Source organism: Thermobia domestica, chromosome 18 (genome assembly GCF_964235325.1).
Source record: "Thermobia domestica chromosome 18, izTheDome1.hap1.1, whole genome shotgun sequence".
Taxonomy (NCBI): domain Eukaryota; kingdom Metazoa; phylum Arthropoda; class Insecta; order Zygentoma; family Lepismatidae; genus Thermobia; species Thermobia domestica.
The window spans coordinates 102,402,216-102,420,626 of record NC_137471.1 but is presented as its reverse complement, the minus strand read 5'-3'; the positions used below and the strand labels follow the sequence as shown (position 1 = coordinate 102,420,626).

General features: G+C 35.5%; 1 protein-coding gene across 3 annotated transcripts in view; it reads right to left on the bottom strand.

The window, feature by feature from the left end:
* LOC145674949 (uncharacterized) overlaps positions 1 to 18,411 on the bottom strand; it is a 768,948-nt gene that overhangs the window by 86,629 nt on the left and 663,908 nt on the right. Inside the window, exon 5 of one of the 3 annotated variants that reach the window (XM_081745220.1) lies at positions 2,027 to 2,167. The exons of the other annotated variants lie outside the window; for them this stretch is intronic. Coding sequence (XP_081601346.1) covers positions 2,027 to 2,167 — 141 coding nt within the window. The remainder of the gene's footprint in view (positions 1 to 2,026; positions 2,168 to 18,411) is intronic. 3 annotated transcript variants of the gene reach the window in all.

Here is an 18,411-nt window from a genome sequence, read left to right as displayed (position 1 = left end):
ATTTTAAAAGTGGGTGAACAAGTTAACGTTGCTGGAACAAACCATGGTTCTACCAGGAATACATTAAATTAGCAGAAAAACAGGCAAAATTGCGTTTGCTATAAAATCCGAACGATAGAAATGCATATAATTTCATTGATATCATTCGGGAAACTTAGAAAATTTTGGAACAAAGGAACGTGATTTTTTTAAAAGTTAAAATTGTGGAAACAGGCAAGGATAGATATTGTAAAACAATGATATGATGCACAGAGATAAGTGCAACGTTACCAAGGCAATACTCTAAATTTACAAGTTCCTTGAAAAATATGCTATAGCTTATTTATGCAACATATGTAAAGCACCAAATGGCTACAAATTCAATTTACAAATCTTCGCTCTGTAAAGATATCTAGCAAGCGATTTTGACTGTTTAAAAAGTTGTAATTGTTCTACTGGTTTCTCCTTCTTCTTCTTGTTATTATTATTATTATTATTATTATTATTATTATTATTATTATTATTATTATTATTATTATTTCATGTAAAGAATCAATTAACACTTTCATATATTATTTCTAGAATAATTCTGTAACCTCACACTAGAACACAAGAATTGAATAAAATTAATGAAGTCTGTTTGGTGTGCCAAGATTTCAAAATAGTTTAAATTTCATACATGTATTACTCTGAATTCGACTTCATCAGTTCTATTCAGAAACAACATACACATCGGTTATATGTCAGTTCAAAGAAGTAAAGATATGACTGATGAGTTACTTTATATTTCAAACCAGTTTTATACAATTCAAGTTCAGATATCGAATCTCGAAAATCTCCGATTCATCAGATATGGTTACAGTCAAAGGTACAACTAAAGAGTAAATTGACAACTACTTAATTTCAATATAAAAGGGCTTAGTTCATCAATTGACGTTCTGCTGAACTACCTTCTTAACCTCGGATGAGTGGAACGTAGTTTGTCGACCTATAGCTGAGCTCAATCTTGGACACGATTTAAGGAATTTAATGTCTTCAAACCTACAATATATTTATCTATGGTAATCATGTCAAACGATCACACATTCACTCACTTACATGAAAATCAAAACTAGTAATCATCACTAAAACTCATATTTACACTCTTATAAATTGAAGCTTCGTATTGTCTTACTGAGATCCAATTTCCGATCTAACCATATTTATGGTTATCATTACTAAATTTGTTTGGTAATGGACTGTCGTGTCTGCAATACGACCTCTTGTATTAATTTGTACGATACATACAAAACAATGCTGCGGACCTGATTTTAAGTGCAAATGCTTATTTTCTTTAATTATCTCATGATCTATGATAACAGTCAAGTATATGCATATAAGATCTGTATCATGACCTATCGATGAAATAATAGACAGTTAGTTTCGTCAGTAGTATTAAAGGCAAATGATTTCAGGACAATTTAAACCGTTTCTTGCTTTATATAGTTTATTTGGACGCTTAATTATTGTTTAATATTATAAAAAATTTACAGACTATAGAATTCCATACATTGCAAGTATCACTTCATTATTTGTCATTAAACACGAAAAGAAATATAGTACATATTATCGTTTCTTTAGATTTCTACCTAAGTAATATAAGCACAGGCAGTACACAACTGCATCAGAAATAAAGCAAAACCTACATAAAACAAAATAAACTTTCTGACTTATCAGGATGAAAGTAGCCTATGATTTGTGAAAATAACAAGATCCAAGACTGCTTTATTTTATTTTATTTTTATCTTCCCTTAGCTTTGCTTCTCTTTCTTCCTTTTTTACACATTAAGGTTTACATGTGTTTTCATGTGTAACTGCAGTGAATATTTCAACGCCACTCTCTTCTGACATATAGGGCACACGAATTGAGGTTCCTTGCCACAGCCATAACGGATATGTCTATTAAGATTATCTTTTCTCGTATATGCTTTGCCACACTTTGCGCATGCATAACTATATCTAATGAATCGCCTCTGCTCTCCTCCACTTGTCACTGTTAAGATATTACCAATATCATTCTTAGTCCTTGTCTGACTTTCCCTTGTAGATACCGGATCTTCGGTAAAGGTGGACGAATCGTCAATATTTTGTTCCACTATTGCCAAATCTGCTGGCTGAATAAGGCCTTCCAAGCCAAAGATTTCAACATCTGTAATAAACAAAAACAAGATGTTCTGTTACATACATGTATTGTTTCTTGAAAAAGTAACAAACTCTTGTCTGAAGTTAATCTGCAAATATCACTCTAAACCGGTCATTGATATTTTGTAATTATTATGATTCAGAAAATTTGTCATTAGGTTGATTGCTTCAAAATCTGGTTTGTTCTTCTACAACTTTGTTTAGTATAACCCTCGGTAGAAATACCCACTGCTATGTATCATTATGTCATTATATGAGGTACAATACAATGAAATAATGTTTAATATATGAGTTCAAAATACAGATTTTGTTTATATATATCACTGGATACCGAATTAAACATTTGGTACTTAGACGATGGAACAATTGGTGGTGAACCCGAGATAGTTCTTTCATCGTTAATAGAAATAAATAAGACGGCATCATTTCTTGGCTTGCGTCTTAACTTTTCTAAATGGGAGATTGGTTGTCTTGGAACAGATGAAACTGCATTCGACGAAATCTTTAGAAGATTTAATGAGGCCGCACCAGGCATACGCCCTCTAACAATTCAGAATGCTTGTCTTCTGGGTGCTGCTCTCACGTCGGAAGCACTCACTAACGTGCTATTGAATAAAATATCTACTTTAGAATTGTTCTTGTCTCGACTTCCTTCAATGTCAGCCCATTCAGCACTTTTCCTTTTACGAGCATCTTTGTCAATCCCTCGCTTAACCTATTTTTTACGATGCTTTCCATCTTGGCATGAAAGTTCTTTGCTGAAAAAATATGATACTGTCCTGAAAACTGGCCTTGAATCAATTCTGAACTGCTCCTTAAATGACGACTCTTGGACACAAGCATGTTTACCTGTTGGTTTGGGCGGTCTTGGTATTCGACGAGCTGTGGATATGGCGATTCCTACATTCTTAGCGTCATACCACGGATCTCTGCGTTTAATCGAAGCTCTCCTTCCACAGGGTTATTGTTTGAACCCAGATGGTTCAGTTCAAGGAGGCTCTAATAAGTGGGCAAACTTAGCAAATACAAGCCTTCCAGAAATTAGCAAAAAGTGTTATCAGTCATCTTGGTATACACCAATTGCATGTCAATTACATAATCATTTGTTACAATATGTTGTTGTTCCGGAAGATAAAGCCAGGCTTCTTGCTGCCTCGTCTCCCGAAGCGGGTGCATGGTTGATGGCGATATCTTCTCCGCCTTTAGGCCTTCATTTGTCAAATGAAAGCTTTCGAATTGCTGCAGCCTTACGTTTAGGCTTAGCAGTTTGTGAGCCTCATCGCTGTCCAGCTTGTGGGGATGAGGTTAACCAACGTGGCCTGCATGGCCTTTCATGCATGAAGAGCGCTGGTAGATTCGCCCGACATTCCTCTGTAAATGATATAATACTACGAGCCCTCAACACACCTGGATTTCCTTCAATACGGGAACCTTCTGGTTGCTGTTGTTCGGATGGAAAGCGACCAGATGGGATGACACTAGTTCCATGGATGAGAGGAAAATGTTTATTGTGGGACTTCACATGCGCTGATACATACGCTCATTCAAGTCTCCCTCTGCCAGTAATGAACGCTGGAGCTGTTGCTAATCGCAGAGAAGCTGAAAAGCAAAGAAAATACAACAACCTTCTCGAAAAGTTTGTTTTCACTCCAATCGCTATTGAAACCAGTGGTGCTTGGGGTGCAAGAAGTCTTGAATTTATTAGGGAGGTAGGAAGACGCATTTCTTGTGTTTCCGGCGAAGTTCGCTCCACAACTTATCTTATACAAGGCATATCCATTTCTATCCAACGTGGTAACGTCTCGTCGGTCCTTGGCACTTTACCACCTGGCAAGGAACTGGACGAGGTGTTTCTACTCTGAGAAGAATTGTTTTATATATAATAGGTCTTGAAGAATAGTTTTTCTTTTGATTAAAATTGTATATCAATAATATTTTAATATTATGAACATATATATATATATATATATATATATATATATATATATATATATATATATATATATATATATATATATATATATATATATATATATATATATACGTGTGAATGTGTATGTTGTCTTCAGAACAATGGCATACACAGACAGAATTATAAGTTCGTCTTCACTACATTGAATCTTTTCCATTTCGGCAGCATGACGAATTCCAAAATAATTTATCAAGTTGAGTTTATTATTGCATTTCTTCTGACATATAAACATGAATATTGTTCATTCCCACAATGTGTTTTTCTGTGCCTTCTAAAGAGTTCTCCCAACGATACCACTTTCCATGTTGTTCTTTGGCATCTTCAGCTGTTGAGTTGGACCTGGAGTGGGTTTCACTAATGATGGTTCAATACCAACTTGCGCTTCTCTTGAAGACTTCCATTGTTACAGATCACCAAGCTAACGTGATGCGTTTCTAATAGCAGAACTTTCAATTACTCTTCAACCATGTGTTTGACAAATTAACGACTTCCTATTAATTCCAATCTCTTTAATAAACGGACTTAACAGAATGTTTACACTGTAAACAGGAGAAACATATAAATTTAAGGATTTTGTTACAGCGTTTGACATGATTATATATTGTACAAATTACATGTTGGTAAATTCGTTTTTTAGTGCTATCTACAATTTATATTAAATTTTAATGTATTGAACAAGGTATTTAATATTTTTTATTAGTGAAACAGAACATTGAAAATTGTTGACCATTTTTATTCTCCTCCTCTTATTATTTTTTTCATATATATCTCTTATTCATAAATATATTTAAGCAAAACACAATTTAACTGACGTATAGCTTATGATATTTGTAACAGTGCACACAATTAGTGCTTACTGATTGAAATGATAAATTCACGTTTGTACTCAAGACTACATGGTGTTAACCTGAAAAAGTTTTTGAAATGTCTGAATACAATCCAACATCTTTTTTTTTTTTTTTAGATTTTGTATGAATACTCATATTGACAAATTAAATAACTTAGAAATATACCTGATAATTTTAACTTTGCAAGTACCCAAATTGTTTCTGGTGTTCAGTACAATATTTTTCACAAAGAAATACAATTCAATTATGAAAAACAAAAAAAAAATGAAATAAACACGTCTTTAGTTTGTATCAAGTGAAAGAAAAATTTATAAAAATTTATACCAGGAGGAAAGCTGAAGTCTTTTATTTCAATGCATACTAGTTATAGCTTAATTAAACGAACGAATGAACCCGGATTTTATATTTTACAACAAAAATATCTGGATGATGTAGTGAAACTTTTGCTGTACAAATCTGTAAATTACTTGATCCGTACTCATTACTCTGATCACAGAATTTTTGCGGTGCTCATTGGAAAATATATTTTTCTACTCTCGCAATTACGCACGGAAGTTGCAAGCAGTAGCGAACTGGGACATAAAGGGTCCAGGCGGTGATTAATCATGGGGGATGTGTCTCTCCACACACACACACGATCATATATATATATATAGGGCCGGATTTAGGGAAGTGCACGTGCACCCCTTCGTTGTAGATATACACTACCTAAAATGAGAAGCTGAGAGCAACACTTTCCAAAAATTTCTGCCGTCATGTGATTCTGAAAAATAAACACACTGCTGAACAAGACTGCACTTATTTAATATAAAAACACATTTACACGTGACGTTTCGATCTTCTAGCCAAGATCCTCATCACGAGTGTACGTCTGATGAGGATCTTGTCTAGAAGATCGAAACGTCACGTGTAAATGTGTTTTTATATTAAATAAGTGCAGTCTTGTTCAGCAGTGTGTTTATTTTTCTGATTTTATTCGCAAGACGTTGACTATGATTGTGTGTCAATGTGATTCTGATGATTCTTTTGTATGACACAAGTGTCCATGATTAGAGATATTCCTAATCTAAAGAGTCAAATTAATTATATAATGCAAATTATACCGATACAGAGCGGCAGTAGCTCAGACTGCAATATCAGCGGTAGTTGGTAAAGCGTTGACTCCGATTTGGGAGAGTCGTGGGTTTAGTTCCGGAGACCGGACACAAGAGTTTTTCCAGGGCGTTTCCTCTTTCACGCCTAAAAGCAGTAAAAACAGTCAAATTTAATTCAAATGTACTGGTGCATCCCCGTCAGAAAATCCTGGATCCGAACCTGTATATAGTTATTCAGGGGAAGACCGACAGTTGGACACTTCTAAGCTTACAACACTGTGATCCTGGAAGTGAAGATGTTGGCGTAATCAATACTAAGTGAAACTGTGGGGTGTATGAAATGTATATCTGTAAAAGTTTAAAAATAAGTGGAATAATTTGACGAGAAAGGTCTAAATTTATGAGGTAAGGTGTGAAAGATGTGTGAGGAGTTAAGGATCATTGTAAAATGTGTTTCGTTAAGCTCGTCCTTGGAAGTAAAAGTTATATGGTGGACAGCACACAGCTGAATGTTGTGCAATCACAGGTAGTGGGCTCATCAGTGTGCAGTGTTTCTAACTTCCATAAAATATAGTTAAGTACAACATATGCATTTGGGGTACTTCCGACACTCACATTTGGGGCACTTTCGACAGATGCTTTTTTCTCTTTCGTTGCGATTTTTAATAATTATATATCAAAAACACCACATTAGTGTTAACATATAGGTAATAGAATGTCTGCATTCCTTTTCCATTGCATGAGATGCTCCTAGAATTTGATTAAACTGTCAGTAGCCGGAGGCCGTAAAGAATGCAATGTTACTTACTACTGCTTCAAGAGCTTTTGAAGTCCCTCGGATACGTTACGTGACAGGTTATTCAAAATTAACCGCAAGAAACGTTTTGATAGACATACACTTGCTGAAGAAGACGAATACGCACTAAAAGAAAAGTTAATTATATTAAACGGGTATGGGTTCACCCAAGAACATAAGATGTGGTAATGTAAAGCGAAGGACAATAGTGCCAAACTTCTAACATCTGCACAGAAAAATAGTAAAATAGAAAAATGAAAAGGTAGTGACACACAAAAGAATGAACAGATACATAAAAATGTTGCAAAACACAGTAACAAAAATGAGAGAACTCAAAGAAAATTATTGTGCTATCTGCCGAGATTGGTTTTACGGCGAAAACAATTCCGCTGATTGGGTTCAATGTACAAAATATTTTCAGTAGTTTAACGAAGACTGTTCTTCATCCAGACGATCACTTCTTTGTGTGTCAACAAAGTAAAATCTCAGACAATTATGAGTATAATGTTTGCTCTTCCCTGTATATGAAGCTAACAGTAATATTTTAATCTATAGCCATACTTTTGATAACATATGATTAACATAAATTAATAAATACTTTTTCATGAAGTACAGAAATTTTGTGGTCTCTGGACTAGCTCACATTTAGCATACTATTTTTTAAAATAAAATCTTGTTTCATATATTTCTTGTAACTGAACAAATTTTGTTATTATTTTTCTTTCCCTTATTTGTAACTCAGTGACATATTAAAAAATTTTTGTAGCTATAAATAGATTCCCGTGTTTGTTTAAAGCACATGAACTACTTTATGAACAGTAATGTGCCTTGTGGAATTATTAGTGACATTATCATAGTACGTAAGGTTTTAATGTTGATGTCGATATTAACCCCAACAACCTGTCGGTAGGGATGTGCACGAGTCGAGTCGAGTCGAAATTCAAGCCTGTCTCGACTCGTCTCGAGAAAATGTTGTCTCGACTCGAAAATGTGTTTCTGTCTCGACTCGTGTCTCGACTCGACTCGAATTCGAGTCGAGACAAAATATACGAATCAAAATATACGCACACACCAGCCAGACCATTATGACTACCTACCTGTCAGTATGTCGATCTTTGGCACGGATAACAACGGCGACAAGTCTTGGCATGGACGCAATGATCCTTGGTAGGTCGCTGGAGAGAGTTGACACCATATATGTATTGCACACACAAGTCACCTAATTCCCGTAAATTCCGGGGAGGGGGGCAATGCGTCCTGACATCACGTTCAATCACATCCCAGATGTGTTCTATTGGGTTCAGATCCGGCGAGTTAGGGGGCCAGCACATCCCTTGGAACTCGCTCCTGCGCTCCTCGAACCACTCCATCACACTCCTGCTTTGTGACATGGTGCATTATCTTGTCGATTGCTATTACCGTTGGGAAACATGGTCGTCATGACGGGGTGTGCGTAGTCTGCAAGCAGTGTGCGATACACCTCGGCCGTCATGATGCCTTGTTCGAGCTCCACTAGACACAGGATGCTCACGTAAATGTTCAACAGATAATAATTAAGCCGCAGCCAGCTTGTCTCCGCCTCGCAGTACAGGTGTCAAGGAGCTGTTCCCTTGGAATACGACGGATTCGCACCTTCCCATCGTCATGATGAAGAAGTTATCGGGATTCATCAGACATTGCAACGCTCTGCCACTATGCCAAGGTTCAGTAGCGATGGTCTCGTGTTCATTTCCGTCGTAGTTGACGATATCGTGGTGTCAACATTCGCACATGAATGGGTCGTCGGATGCGGATGCCCATTGTTAGGATTGTTTGGCGTACTGAGTGTTCAGACTAGTGTTGTGAAAGCCTGGGAAAAAACGGAAATTTTGGGTTAAAAAAAACAGTTTTTTACGTTTTTCCCGAACTTGAAAAAAAACTGAAAATTTAGGTAAAATTTAAATTTTCGAAAATTTTATTACATTATGCTTTCAAAATTAAATCTATTATGTATTTACTAGTTTAGAGTTAAGATAATTTAGTACTTATGTTTTTTGTATTATAGTAGGGAAATTTTGTGCACAACTCATCCAAGCACTTCAAAGTTAGCACCGTGATAGAATGGAGTTATGGCTAAAAAAGAAACTAAAATATAATCCTAGTTAGCTTAATTAGTATAGACACATTAAAATTATCTTTGAGCAATCTTATGAAGTTCCCCTTTGGTGGCAGGGAAGTGTTAAAATAACAGGGCCAGAATCATTTTAGTTAATATGTTAAATCAAACATGTATTTTATAGAGATGTCTTCCTTGTTCTATGTAAAATTTCCGGAAATTTTGAATCCATTAGAAAAAATCATTTGTCCGGAAATATTGGCAAAAACAGGAAAATATAATTTAAAAACTATTTCTTGGCCTGATGCTAGTCATCTTACTTGCTGTAACATGTCTGCAGCATATACAGTAGGCAGGGCCGGCCTTAGGTGTTACGGGGCCCGATTGGGAACATTTTGCGGGGCCCCAGATTTACAACTTGCACAAAGGTCTGTAGAACCTATATATATAGGGCTTGAAAAATCTTGCTTGCAAGTACTAGCCAGCCTAAAAATCTACTACCCAGACCATTTTGCAGTCACAGTGTTTATGTCGGATTTTACACGCCAAATGTAAAAAAAGTACTCGCCACTGGCGAGTAGATTTTTCAAGCCCTGCATGGCGCTCTCTCTGCTGGTCTAGTGGTTAGTGCGTGCTCCTGTGATGTACATAGTCTCGACCCCGATTCCCGGTGGGAAAGCACACAAAATTTAATTGTATAATCCACTCCCTTTCATTAATCATCCACTTCCTAAGAACAAATCTTGGGACGTCATATAAAAATATTTTTCATTTCATTTCAAAAGTTTAACAGAGATTTTACAGTCAGAATGGATGGCAATCAAAATGTGCGCTTAAATGGTGCGTGAAAATTAATAGACTAAACATATATAAGCAGTAGCGTATTTACGATTTTGTTTCGGAGGGCTTCGCTAACTTTAGTCATGGAAATTGAAAATTCTGCAAGATATTTCATTTACTTTATTATAGTAAATAAAATTTCTGGGGGGTTAAGCCTGAAAGCCCTCCTTCTTAAATACGCCAGTGTATATAAGATACACTACAATATAAAATTATATACAGACGTTCAAATTATTAGACTCACGCTCAAAAAATGCAAAATTGATGTAGGAGTCCTAATTTCAGAGTTTTAAAACATTTAATTTAATGGTTAAACCACAAAATACGATCCTTCAATTGTTTACTGCACAGTTGAAGTGGTGATATCACCGTTGAACAGCAGATTGTATTAGTGAGGGGGGGGGGGATCTCTGAAAGTGTTGTTTCAGTTGTAGATAGCTATTGTGATTCCTATCAACAAGTTAGTCTGAAGTGTTGTGGTTGCTGTCGTAAGAAATTAACGACATTCAAAGCGTTCCACAGTTCGAATGGGCCAGTTTAAAATGATCGTGACGTGTTTCGTGTATCAATCTTTTATTCTGTATAGTTCTGTAATCGCAGCATAATGAGAAAAGCAAAATACCTTTCTTCGCGTAAAATGAAAGTTAACAAAATACTTCTGGTGGAAATAAGATATACACGGCAATACATTGCTAGTATAGTTGGGATAGAAAACAAAACTCTGTGAGTAGAGTCTCTGTTGAAATGAACAAGAGCCAAAATAGGGTTGGGAAGTGTGGACGAAAACCAAAGCTAACGCTAAGAGGTATCAGAAAACTAAAAAGATTGGCTCTGGGAAACAGAAGTGCAACTTCTAATAGACTTAAGCAAAAAAATGGCTGAGTATGGCGCAGACATTTGACCTGAAAGTGTTTGAAGGATTCTTTGTGCCGAGGGAATAAAAGCACACGATCAAGAATGAAAACAAAAATTAGAGTATACTCCAATCATGGCAAAGAAGCGCCTCGAATGGGCACGCGGCCTAGAATATTGGACTACTGACGATTGGATAATAGTGTGTTTCAGTGATGAATCATGTATCTTTGTGTCTGATGAATGTTGACAATATGTGCGACGTTGACCTGGGAGAAATTCAAGTTGGAATGTCTTTAATAAATCGTGAAGCATCCTACTTCTGTCATGGTCTGGGGTCTGATCTGTCTTCGGGCCGGGAAGACTGTATATCGTAGAGAGGACAATGAAGCACGGCTAATACCTACAAGTTCTTCAAGATGAACTGCTTTCCCAGACTGTACTCTGGTTTGGTGACGTACAATTCCTTTTTATGTATGATGGAGCCTCATGCTACCGGGCCAAAGCTGTGACAAAATTTTTCGGGGACAACGAAATTAGTGTTCTTCCGTGGCCAGGCACTTGTCCTGATATGAACCCGATTGAAAACTTCTGGAGCTTCATGAAAGAAAAGCTAGAGAAGAAGTACATTAGAACCAAACTTCAATTGATCAAGATCAACAATTTGTGGTATCACGGTGCTGAATTGAAGGCAAAATATGCTAAAACTCGTACATAGGATGCCACAAAGGATAAAAGACTTAATAAAGAACAAGGGATTTCATAAGAAATATTAATATTTGTGTGATAATTTTCTTGTAAGAGTATTCCATTTCTTTTTTTTTTTTTTTTTTTTTTTTTTTTTTGTTTCCAATTTGGATATACACACTTTATAGTAATTATATTTGAATGTTACGTGCGCATTTGTTTTATTGATATTGAAAAGCATAAGCCACATCCACTAGAAAGTAGGACAGTTACAAAGTAGTAATTTATACTAAGGTCGAACGTATTTTCTCACGTAATATTGTAAGAACAGTAAAATATTCAGAAATTGAACGTTGAGTCTAATAATTTGAATACGTCTTTATATATATGTAGATCTACAACCAGCAATATTGATATATCATATCTGAAAAGAACATAGTTATAATACTACTTGTTTTATTGAACCCTCGAAAATTTTAAAGTTGTTAAATGAAACCCTAAAATTGCGTTTTAGTTTCTCCATTGCTGAAAACTTTCTGGGGAAGTACCCCCTCACCCACCCCGAAATCAAATCCTGACTACGCCATTGTGTAGTAGCATTAAATATAGTAAATATCTATAGTACTATAGAATTTTGTACTAATCCATTAAATACACCAGTGTGTCATCGAGCCAATCTAACAAGTTTTGACATGTATTTCGAAGAAATTGAACACTTTTCGAAAATATAGTTTATATAACTGGCCCCTTGCCTCATCCTGCGGGCGGCCATGTATACAACAATAATTAGACTTTAAGACATGTTTTAAAAATTTAGCAAAAGTGACCAACATTCCTTATATTGTGGAAAATAAAACAGAATGACGCCTTAAATGTGTCATAATAACTATAAACCATAATTTCTTCCTCAATTTGGCCTTTTGCAATTTAAGGTTAAAATAATAGGCCCTACTTGCACTGTGTGTTAATATGACTGAACGAAACATAACATCTGCATATAATTTCTTCTGAAAAGTCGCCCATTACTAAAGGCATACTTGAAAATGAATGAATGAATGAGAAAATGAATTCATCATAGGGGAAAATGTTAGGGGTGTTGGGGGTGTGCAGAATACTTTCTGGATATAATATCTTATTTTACAGTAGAAGTTGTAACAAGAATTTTAGGAATGATCAAAAAAATTAATCAAAAGCTTGCGATCTTGGCCAATAATTTTAGGAATGATCCAAAACAATGCATCAAGAAATTGCGATCTGAGCCAATTATTAGTTTTTGGATCAGGAGGAACAGCGCCTAAATCGAGTTTTCCCATTTTTTACGGAATAAGCACATCATACTCAGTTAAATGATAGTTCGGGTTTGGCTACACTATATGAAGTTATCCACATATAAGGCGTATAAGAAAATTTATGATTGAATGAAACCTATTGGGGTTTTTTGGATCAAGGGGCCACCAAAGTTTTTGAACTTCCCCAAAATCAAGTTTTCATTTTTTTTTTTTTTTTTTTTTTTACAGAATAAGTACATCATACTGAGTTAAGTGATAGTTTGGGTTTGGCTACATTATATGTAGTTATCCAGATATGGGGGCATATAAGAAAATGTTTGATTGAATGAAATATATTGGATTTTTTAGATTAGGGGCCACAAAATTTTTGAACGTCCCCTAAATCAAGCTTTCGTATTTTTTACGGAATAAGAATGTCACACTAAGTAAAGTTATAGTTTTGATTTGACTACATTATATGTAGTTCTCCATATATGGGGCGGACAAAAAATTTTGATTGAGTGAAATATATTGGATTTTTTTTTGGATCAGGGGCCACAAAATTTTTGAACGGCACCTAAATCAAGTTTTCGTTTTTTAAAATTTTTTTACGGCATAAGCACATCATCGGCACTAAGTTGAGTGAAAGTTTGGGTTTGACTACACTGTATTTTTAGTTCTCCATAAAAGGGAAGTACAAGAAAATGTTTCATTGAATGTTTTTTTGGATCAGGGGCCACAACATTTTTGAACGGCCCCTAAATCGAGTTTTCATATTCTTTTAACGGAATAAGCACATCATGCTGAGTTAAGTGAAAGTTCGGGTTTGGGTACACTATATGTGGTTCTCCATATATGGAGCGTACAAGAAAATGTTTGATTGAATGAAATATATTTCATTTTTTGGATCAGGAGCCACAAAACTTCTGGATGGCTCGTAAATCGAGTTTTCGTGTTTTTTTGCGGAATATGTACATCATACTGAGTTAAGTGATAGTAAAAAGGCCTACAAGAATTTTTTTTTTTTTACCTGAGTTTATGTAGGGCCTATTGGATTTTTTGATTCCCCCTTCCCCCCCCAAAAAAAAAAAGACAGAAAGAAAGAAACTACAGCATTAAATTAAGAAAATACTTGATTATCCCCGGAAACTTAATACAAACTATTCATTTACTGGTTAGGGAGAGGCCATACCCTCCCTTGTAAAATCCATTGATGTACCTGTTTGCAGTGTGTTGTTGTGTGTACTTGACAACCGAGAGTAGCAGAGCCGAGAGTACGGTACTATAACACTTGACCTGGGACCCCCGCGAGCGGAATGGCATGTATTAATTACATGTATTAGGTGCAAAATTTAGTCATAGGGACAACAAAACGCTTGTTTGCTCTAGGACCTAATAGGCTGTTAAAACAGCACTGGAGGGTAGAGTAGACGGCACAATAGCGCGGGGCCCCCTGAGGCGCGGGGCCCGATTGGAAGCAATCGGTCCAATCGGCTTAAGGCCGGCCCTGACAGTAGGAAGTCGAAAATCCGAACTAATTGGGACCACAGGTAGTTCGGATTTTCGAAAATGACCAAGAAAATGCCATTTAGGCTTACATATACTGTACCGTATGTTCTATCGATACAGTGGTTATTCAGTACATACAGTAATTACAATACCATACGAAAGTCTACTAACATTTAATCTTTCTTGAGAACTCGCTCGTACATTAAATTACATTGATCTTGTAAGTCACACTTAAAACTTATAGGCCTAAGAGAAAATTAAAAAAAAAAAATAAAAAATATGTATGACAAACAATTACGTATGAATGAACTCTTGTAAAAACACTGACTTCACACAACGTCGACGGACACACTGTTGTTTGTTTATCGCTAGCGTTATATTAAGACAAAATGTAAAAAGCTTCCAGGGACCGCGTTCGGATTTTTGATGTTCGGATTATCGACGTCCTACTGTATATACAATGTATTTCGCTAACGAAAAAATACTTAAAGCAACAAGATTTAATTCTACTTTTTAGTTTTCTGATTTCTGGTAAAATTCCTCTTTATTCTTTGTATATTTTTCGAATAACTCAAAAAGAGAGAGGATCTTATTTACACATACACACATATACCGCACAAGTGAGTAAATTTGAGCAGCGAGAAATATATTAAAGGGTTGAATATTTGAAACTTCCTTTCGTTATAATTACAGACTAGCCGAAGAGCTTGCACGGGGAGAATAAGTTTAATTTGGACATAAAGGCCACCAAAACTGTCACCAATGAACTTATCGAGCCCCAAAACTATGCATTCAACACTAATGTCGGTAATTTTCAATTACCTTTACCTGTTCCCGTCTCCTCTTAGAAGTACTAATGGAAGTGAATATGTGGATTTAAACGGCATCTTCTGTTCATCTCAGGGACCCTGAAAAGTATCCATACGACCGCCATTTTCGATCATGTATATATCTATATCTATCTTTCTTTCTTTCTCTCTCTCTCTCTCTCTCTCTCTGTATATATATATATATATATATATATATATATATATATATATATATATATATATATATATATATATATATATATATATATATATATAGTGTTTTTTTAATAATAAAAATGCCGGTACGCTGGACCTCACGTTCACAATGCTAATACGATTGGAAAGTTGGTTGCATACCTTTCAGGGTAATAATAATAATAATAATAATAATAATAATAATAATAATAATAATAATAATAATAATAATAATAATAATAATAATAATAATAATAATAATAAGGACAATATATAGCACAATTACCTCCCAATGTTCAGACTTCAAACCCTACACTTTTGAGTAGAACACCATTTTCATAAAAGATAACTGAAATATAAGCACGTAAGCAGCAATTTTTTCGGAAGAAAAATGAAATGAAATCTTTCAGTTTTACGTCCCACGATAATGCTGGTTAGGCTAAAGGAGATGGTAATAATGAGAAATGAATGAAATGGTGGAATGAAGAAAGTGGAAGGAAAAGGGAGAATCCCGAGAAAACCCATGAGCGCGGTATTTGTCCACCACAAAGTCCACACGGTGCTAGCTGGGATCGAACCAGGGACCCCAAGCACCGGAGGTGAAGACTCTACCACTAAGACACCGCGCCCCCTATTTAATTCGAAAGGGTCGAAGGTATTCGAGGGGGTTCATGTTCAATTTGAGGATAAATTATAATTTGTAAACTTACCTCTAGAATTAGACTAAATTTGCACAAAAATTAGGATTTCGGGGGGTCCGAACCCCCCAAATTCCATCCCCTGCGTTCGTCCCTGTTGAAATATATACGTTTTATAGCCTATTCCAGACAGCAACGTAAATTACGAAAAGACAGCATAATATTTTAAAATATGGATCATAGGATAAGAAATGCACTCACATGGTCCTTGGCAATTTTAAAAAAAGCGACTATATTTTTTGTCATATCTGGAGATAACTATTCGACGTTGCTGTACACACTACGCACTTGTGTGTACGTTTAAGATTCAATTAAAATTGTCATAATTCGAATATATTTACAGCTTTTTTGTCTGCCACACCACGCAACAAATCACACGACGAACTAAATGAAAGATACTTCCTTGCTGAAAATTCATTACACGACGTTTTATTGTCCCCGAATCCGAAGCCGCTTGCAAAATGTTCAGATTCACAGGATCTCTTGAGCCGCTGTGGTCGGAACTTCAATCTTTTCCACCTGTAATTGAGCACAAACTCGCGACGAGTTGAAGTTGCTTCTCAATGCGAAAAAAAAAACTAAGATTTTAGACAGAAAGCTTGGTTTACTAAATTGCTTTTCTCAACGTGTCCGCAAGTAACAAAACTGAGCGGGCTTCGATATCCAAAGAAGTTTGTGCCAAATCATACAAAGAAACAATAGCACAATAGTTTCGATAACATCTGTGTGGTCTTTCGGTAGGCTACACATCCCGTAAGAAGCATCGTAAATTGTAAAATTGGTAGGAGAGAAAGGGTAGTTTGGACTGCACCCGTGGAAAAAACAAGACTCGTAGCCGGCTTGTATAGATAATTGAATGCTGCATCTTGAATGCACACATTTCCATTTACTGAATGCCCATTTGTGAAAGACAGGGAGAGTCTGACTTTTGCTCACCGTCCACTTTTCCCTTATTGCTCTATTTATCTCAGGAATTCAACCCTCAACTTTCCATCTCTAATGGCCATTGAATTAGCGAGAAACAAATTTGTTAGGAGACATCAGTCTTTTCAGAAAAAAATCTGGTCGGTTCAGAGCCTTCATGATTTATATTACCGTGCGAAAAAGGAATGAACAAAGGGTAGCGCGAGGGCGTACCAGCGAGGGAAAGATCCCTGAATATTATTAACTGGTTTCAAGAAGAAACAAAGATTCGCAGCTCTTTCTCCTGAAAGAAAAAAGGAAAACGAAAAAAACAAACAAAAAAAACTCTGATTTTTCAATAAACCTATACATTTACTATTTGGTATATTTTTAAGTTTCTTGTAAACCCATTTTTAAAACAGAAAAGAAAATATTCCGCTACCATTAAAAGGTGCCAGTATGCCGTACCGTTTCGTACCGATAGAAAAATCGATATATATATATATATATATATATATATATATATATATATATATATATATATATATATATATATATATTCTCGCTTCCGCCAAGTTGCGGGGCTGAATTTGGATTTAAACGACCGGAAGTGTCACTGTTCATCTTAGCGATCTCGAAAACTATCGATTCGACACTAGTATCGGTCATTTTCAATAATTTTATATATTTCCTCCCTCTTCCAAGTTGTGGGGCTGAATTTTGATTTTAATGGCATCGGAAGTGTCATTGTTCATTTCAGCGACCCCGAAAATTGGGGATTCGACACTAATATGTCATTTTCCCATCTCCCCTTCCCTCAAGTTGCACCTTCAAAGTAAAACGGTAAAATCCATCCCGAACCTCATCTATGTTGAAAACTTTATTGAGGTCGATCTGATGATTCAAGAATTATTAAGTTAGGAACATAGTCACTTTCATTTTGATTGTAATAGATAATCTGTCGCACTAGAAAACATGTATTTGTTTACATACAGGATTTTGTACAGGATTACATACAGGATAAGTATCTATATTAAAATATTAAATAATAGTAATTATATGTTTTAGTGCATGAGTATTAGTGAAATTTGTCTACTGCTCTTTCTCTTAAGAAGTAATTTGGTTAAAATTTACGAAACTTCACCAGACCATAGAGCATATTGAGAACTGTTTTATTCAAGAGACCTATTTGTTGCAACAGAACACTTCATGTTGGTAGGCGTTTATGTAACTGTAATTAATGCATGTAACTGTAACTGTAATTTCTGTAATTAATGCACATCCACGAATAAACGACATAACAGAAATAAGTGCAGACTACTAATTTTCAACTAGCTGAACCTGCGCTCTCTGCTCAGCAGACCATTCACATATCAGCATGAATCTCCTTGTCATTCCTCATATCTGTACATGTCCCTTTACAGATACAAGTGGCGAACGCCTTCATAAAAATCGGCAAGGGATATCATAAAGGGGAAACTTTTTCGACTATTCTTTTTCAATATCTCGCACCGATTGCAAGATTTGAGCCGACATGTGGTTGGAATTTCTAATTCATATATGACCAGTGTTTTCTTGCATGCATTATATAATAAGTAAATAAATTACACACAAAATTAATTATGTCAGTTATATACGACCAAAAAAACTCTCCAAACAATGAAGATTCATCTTAGACTGGAGAA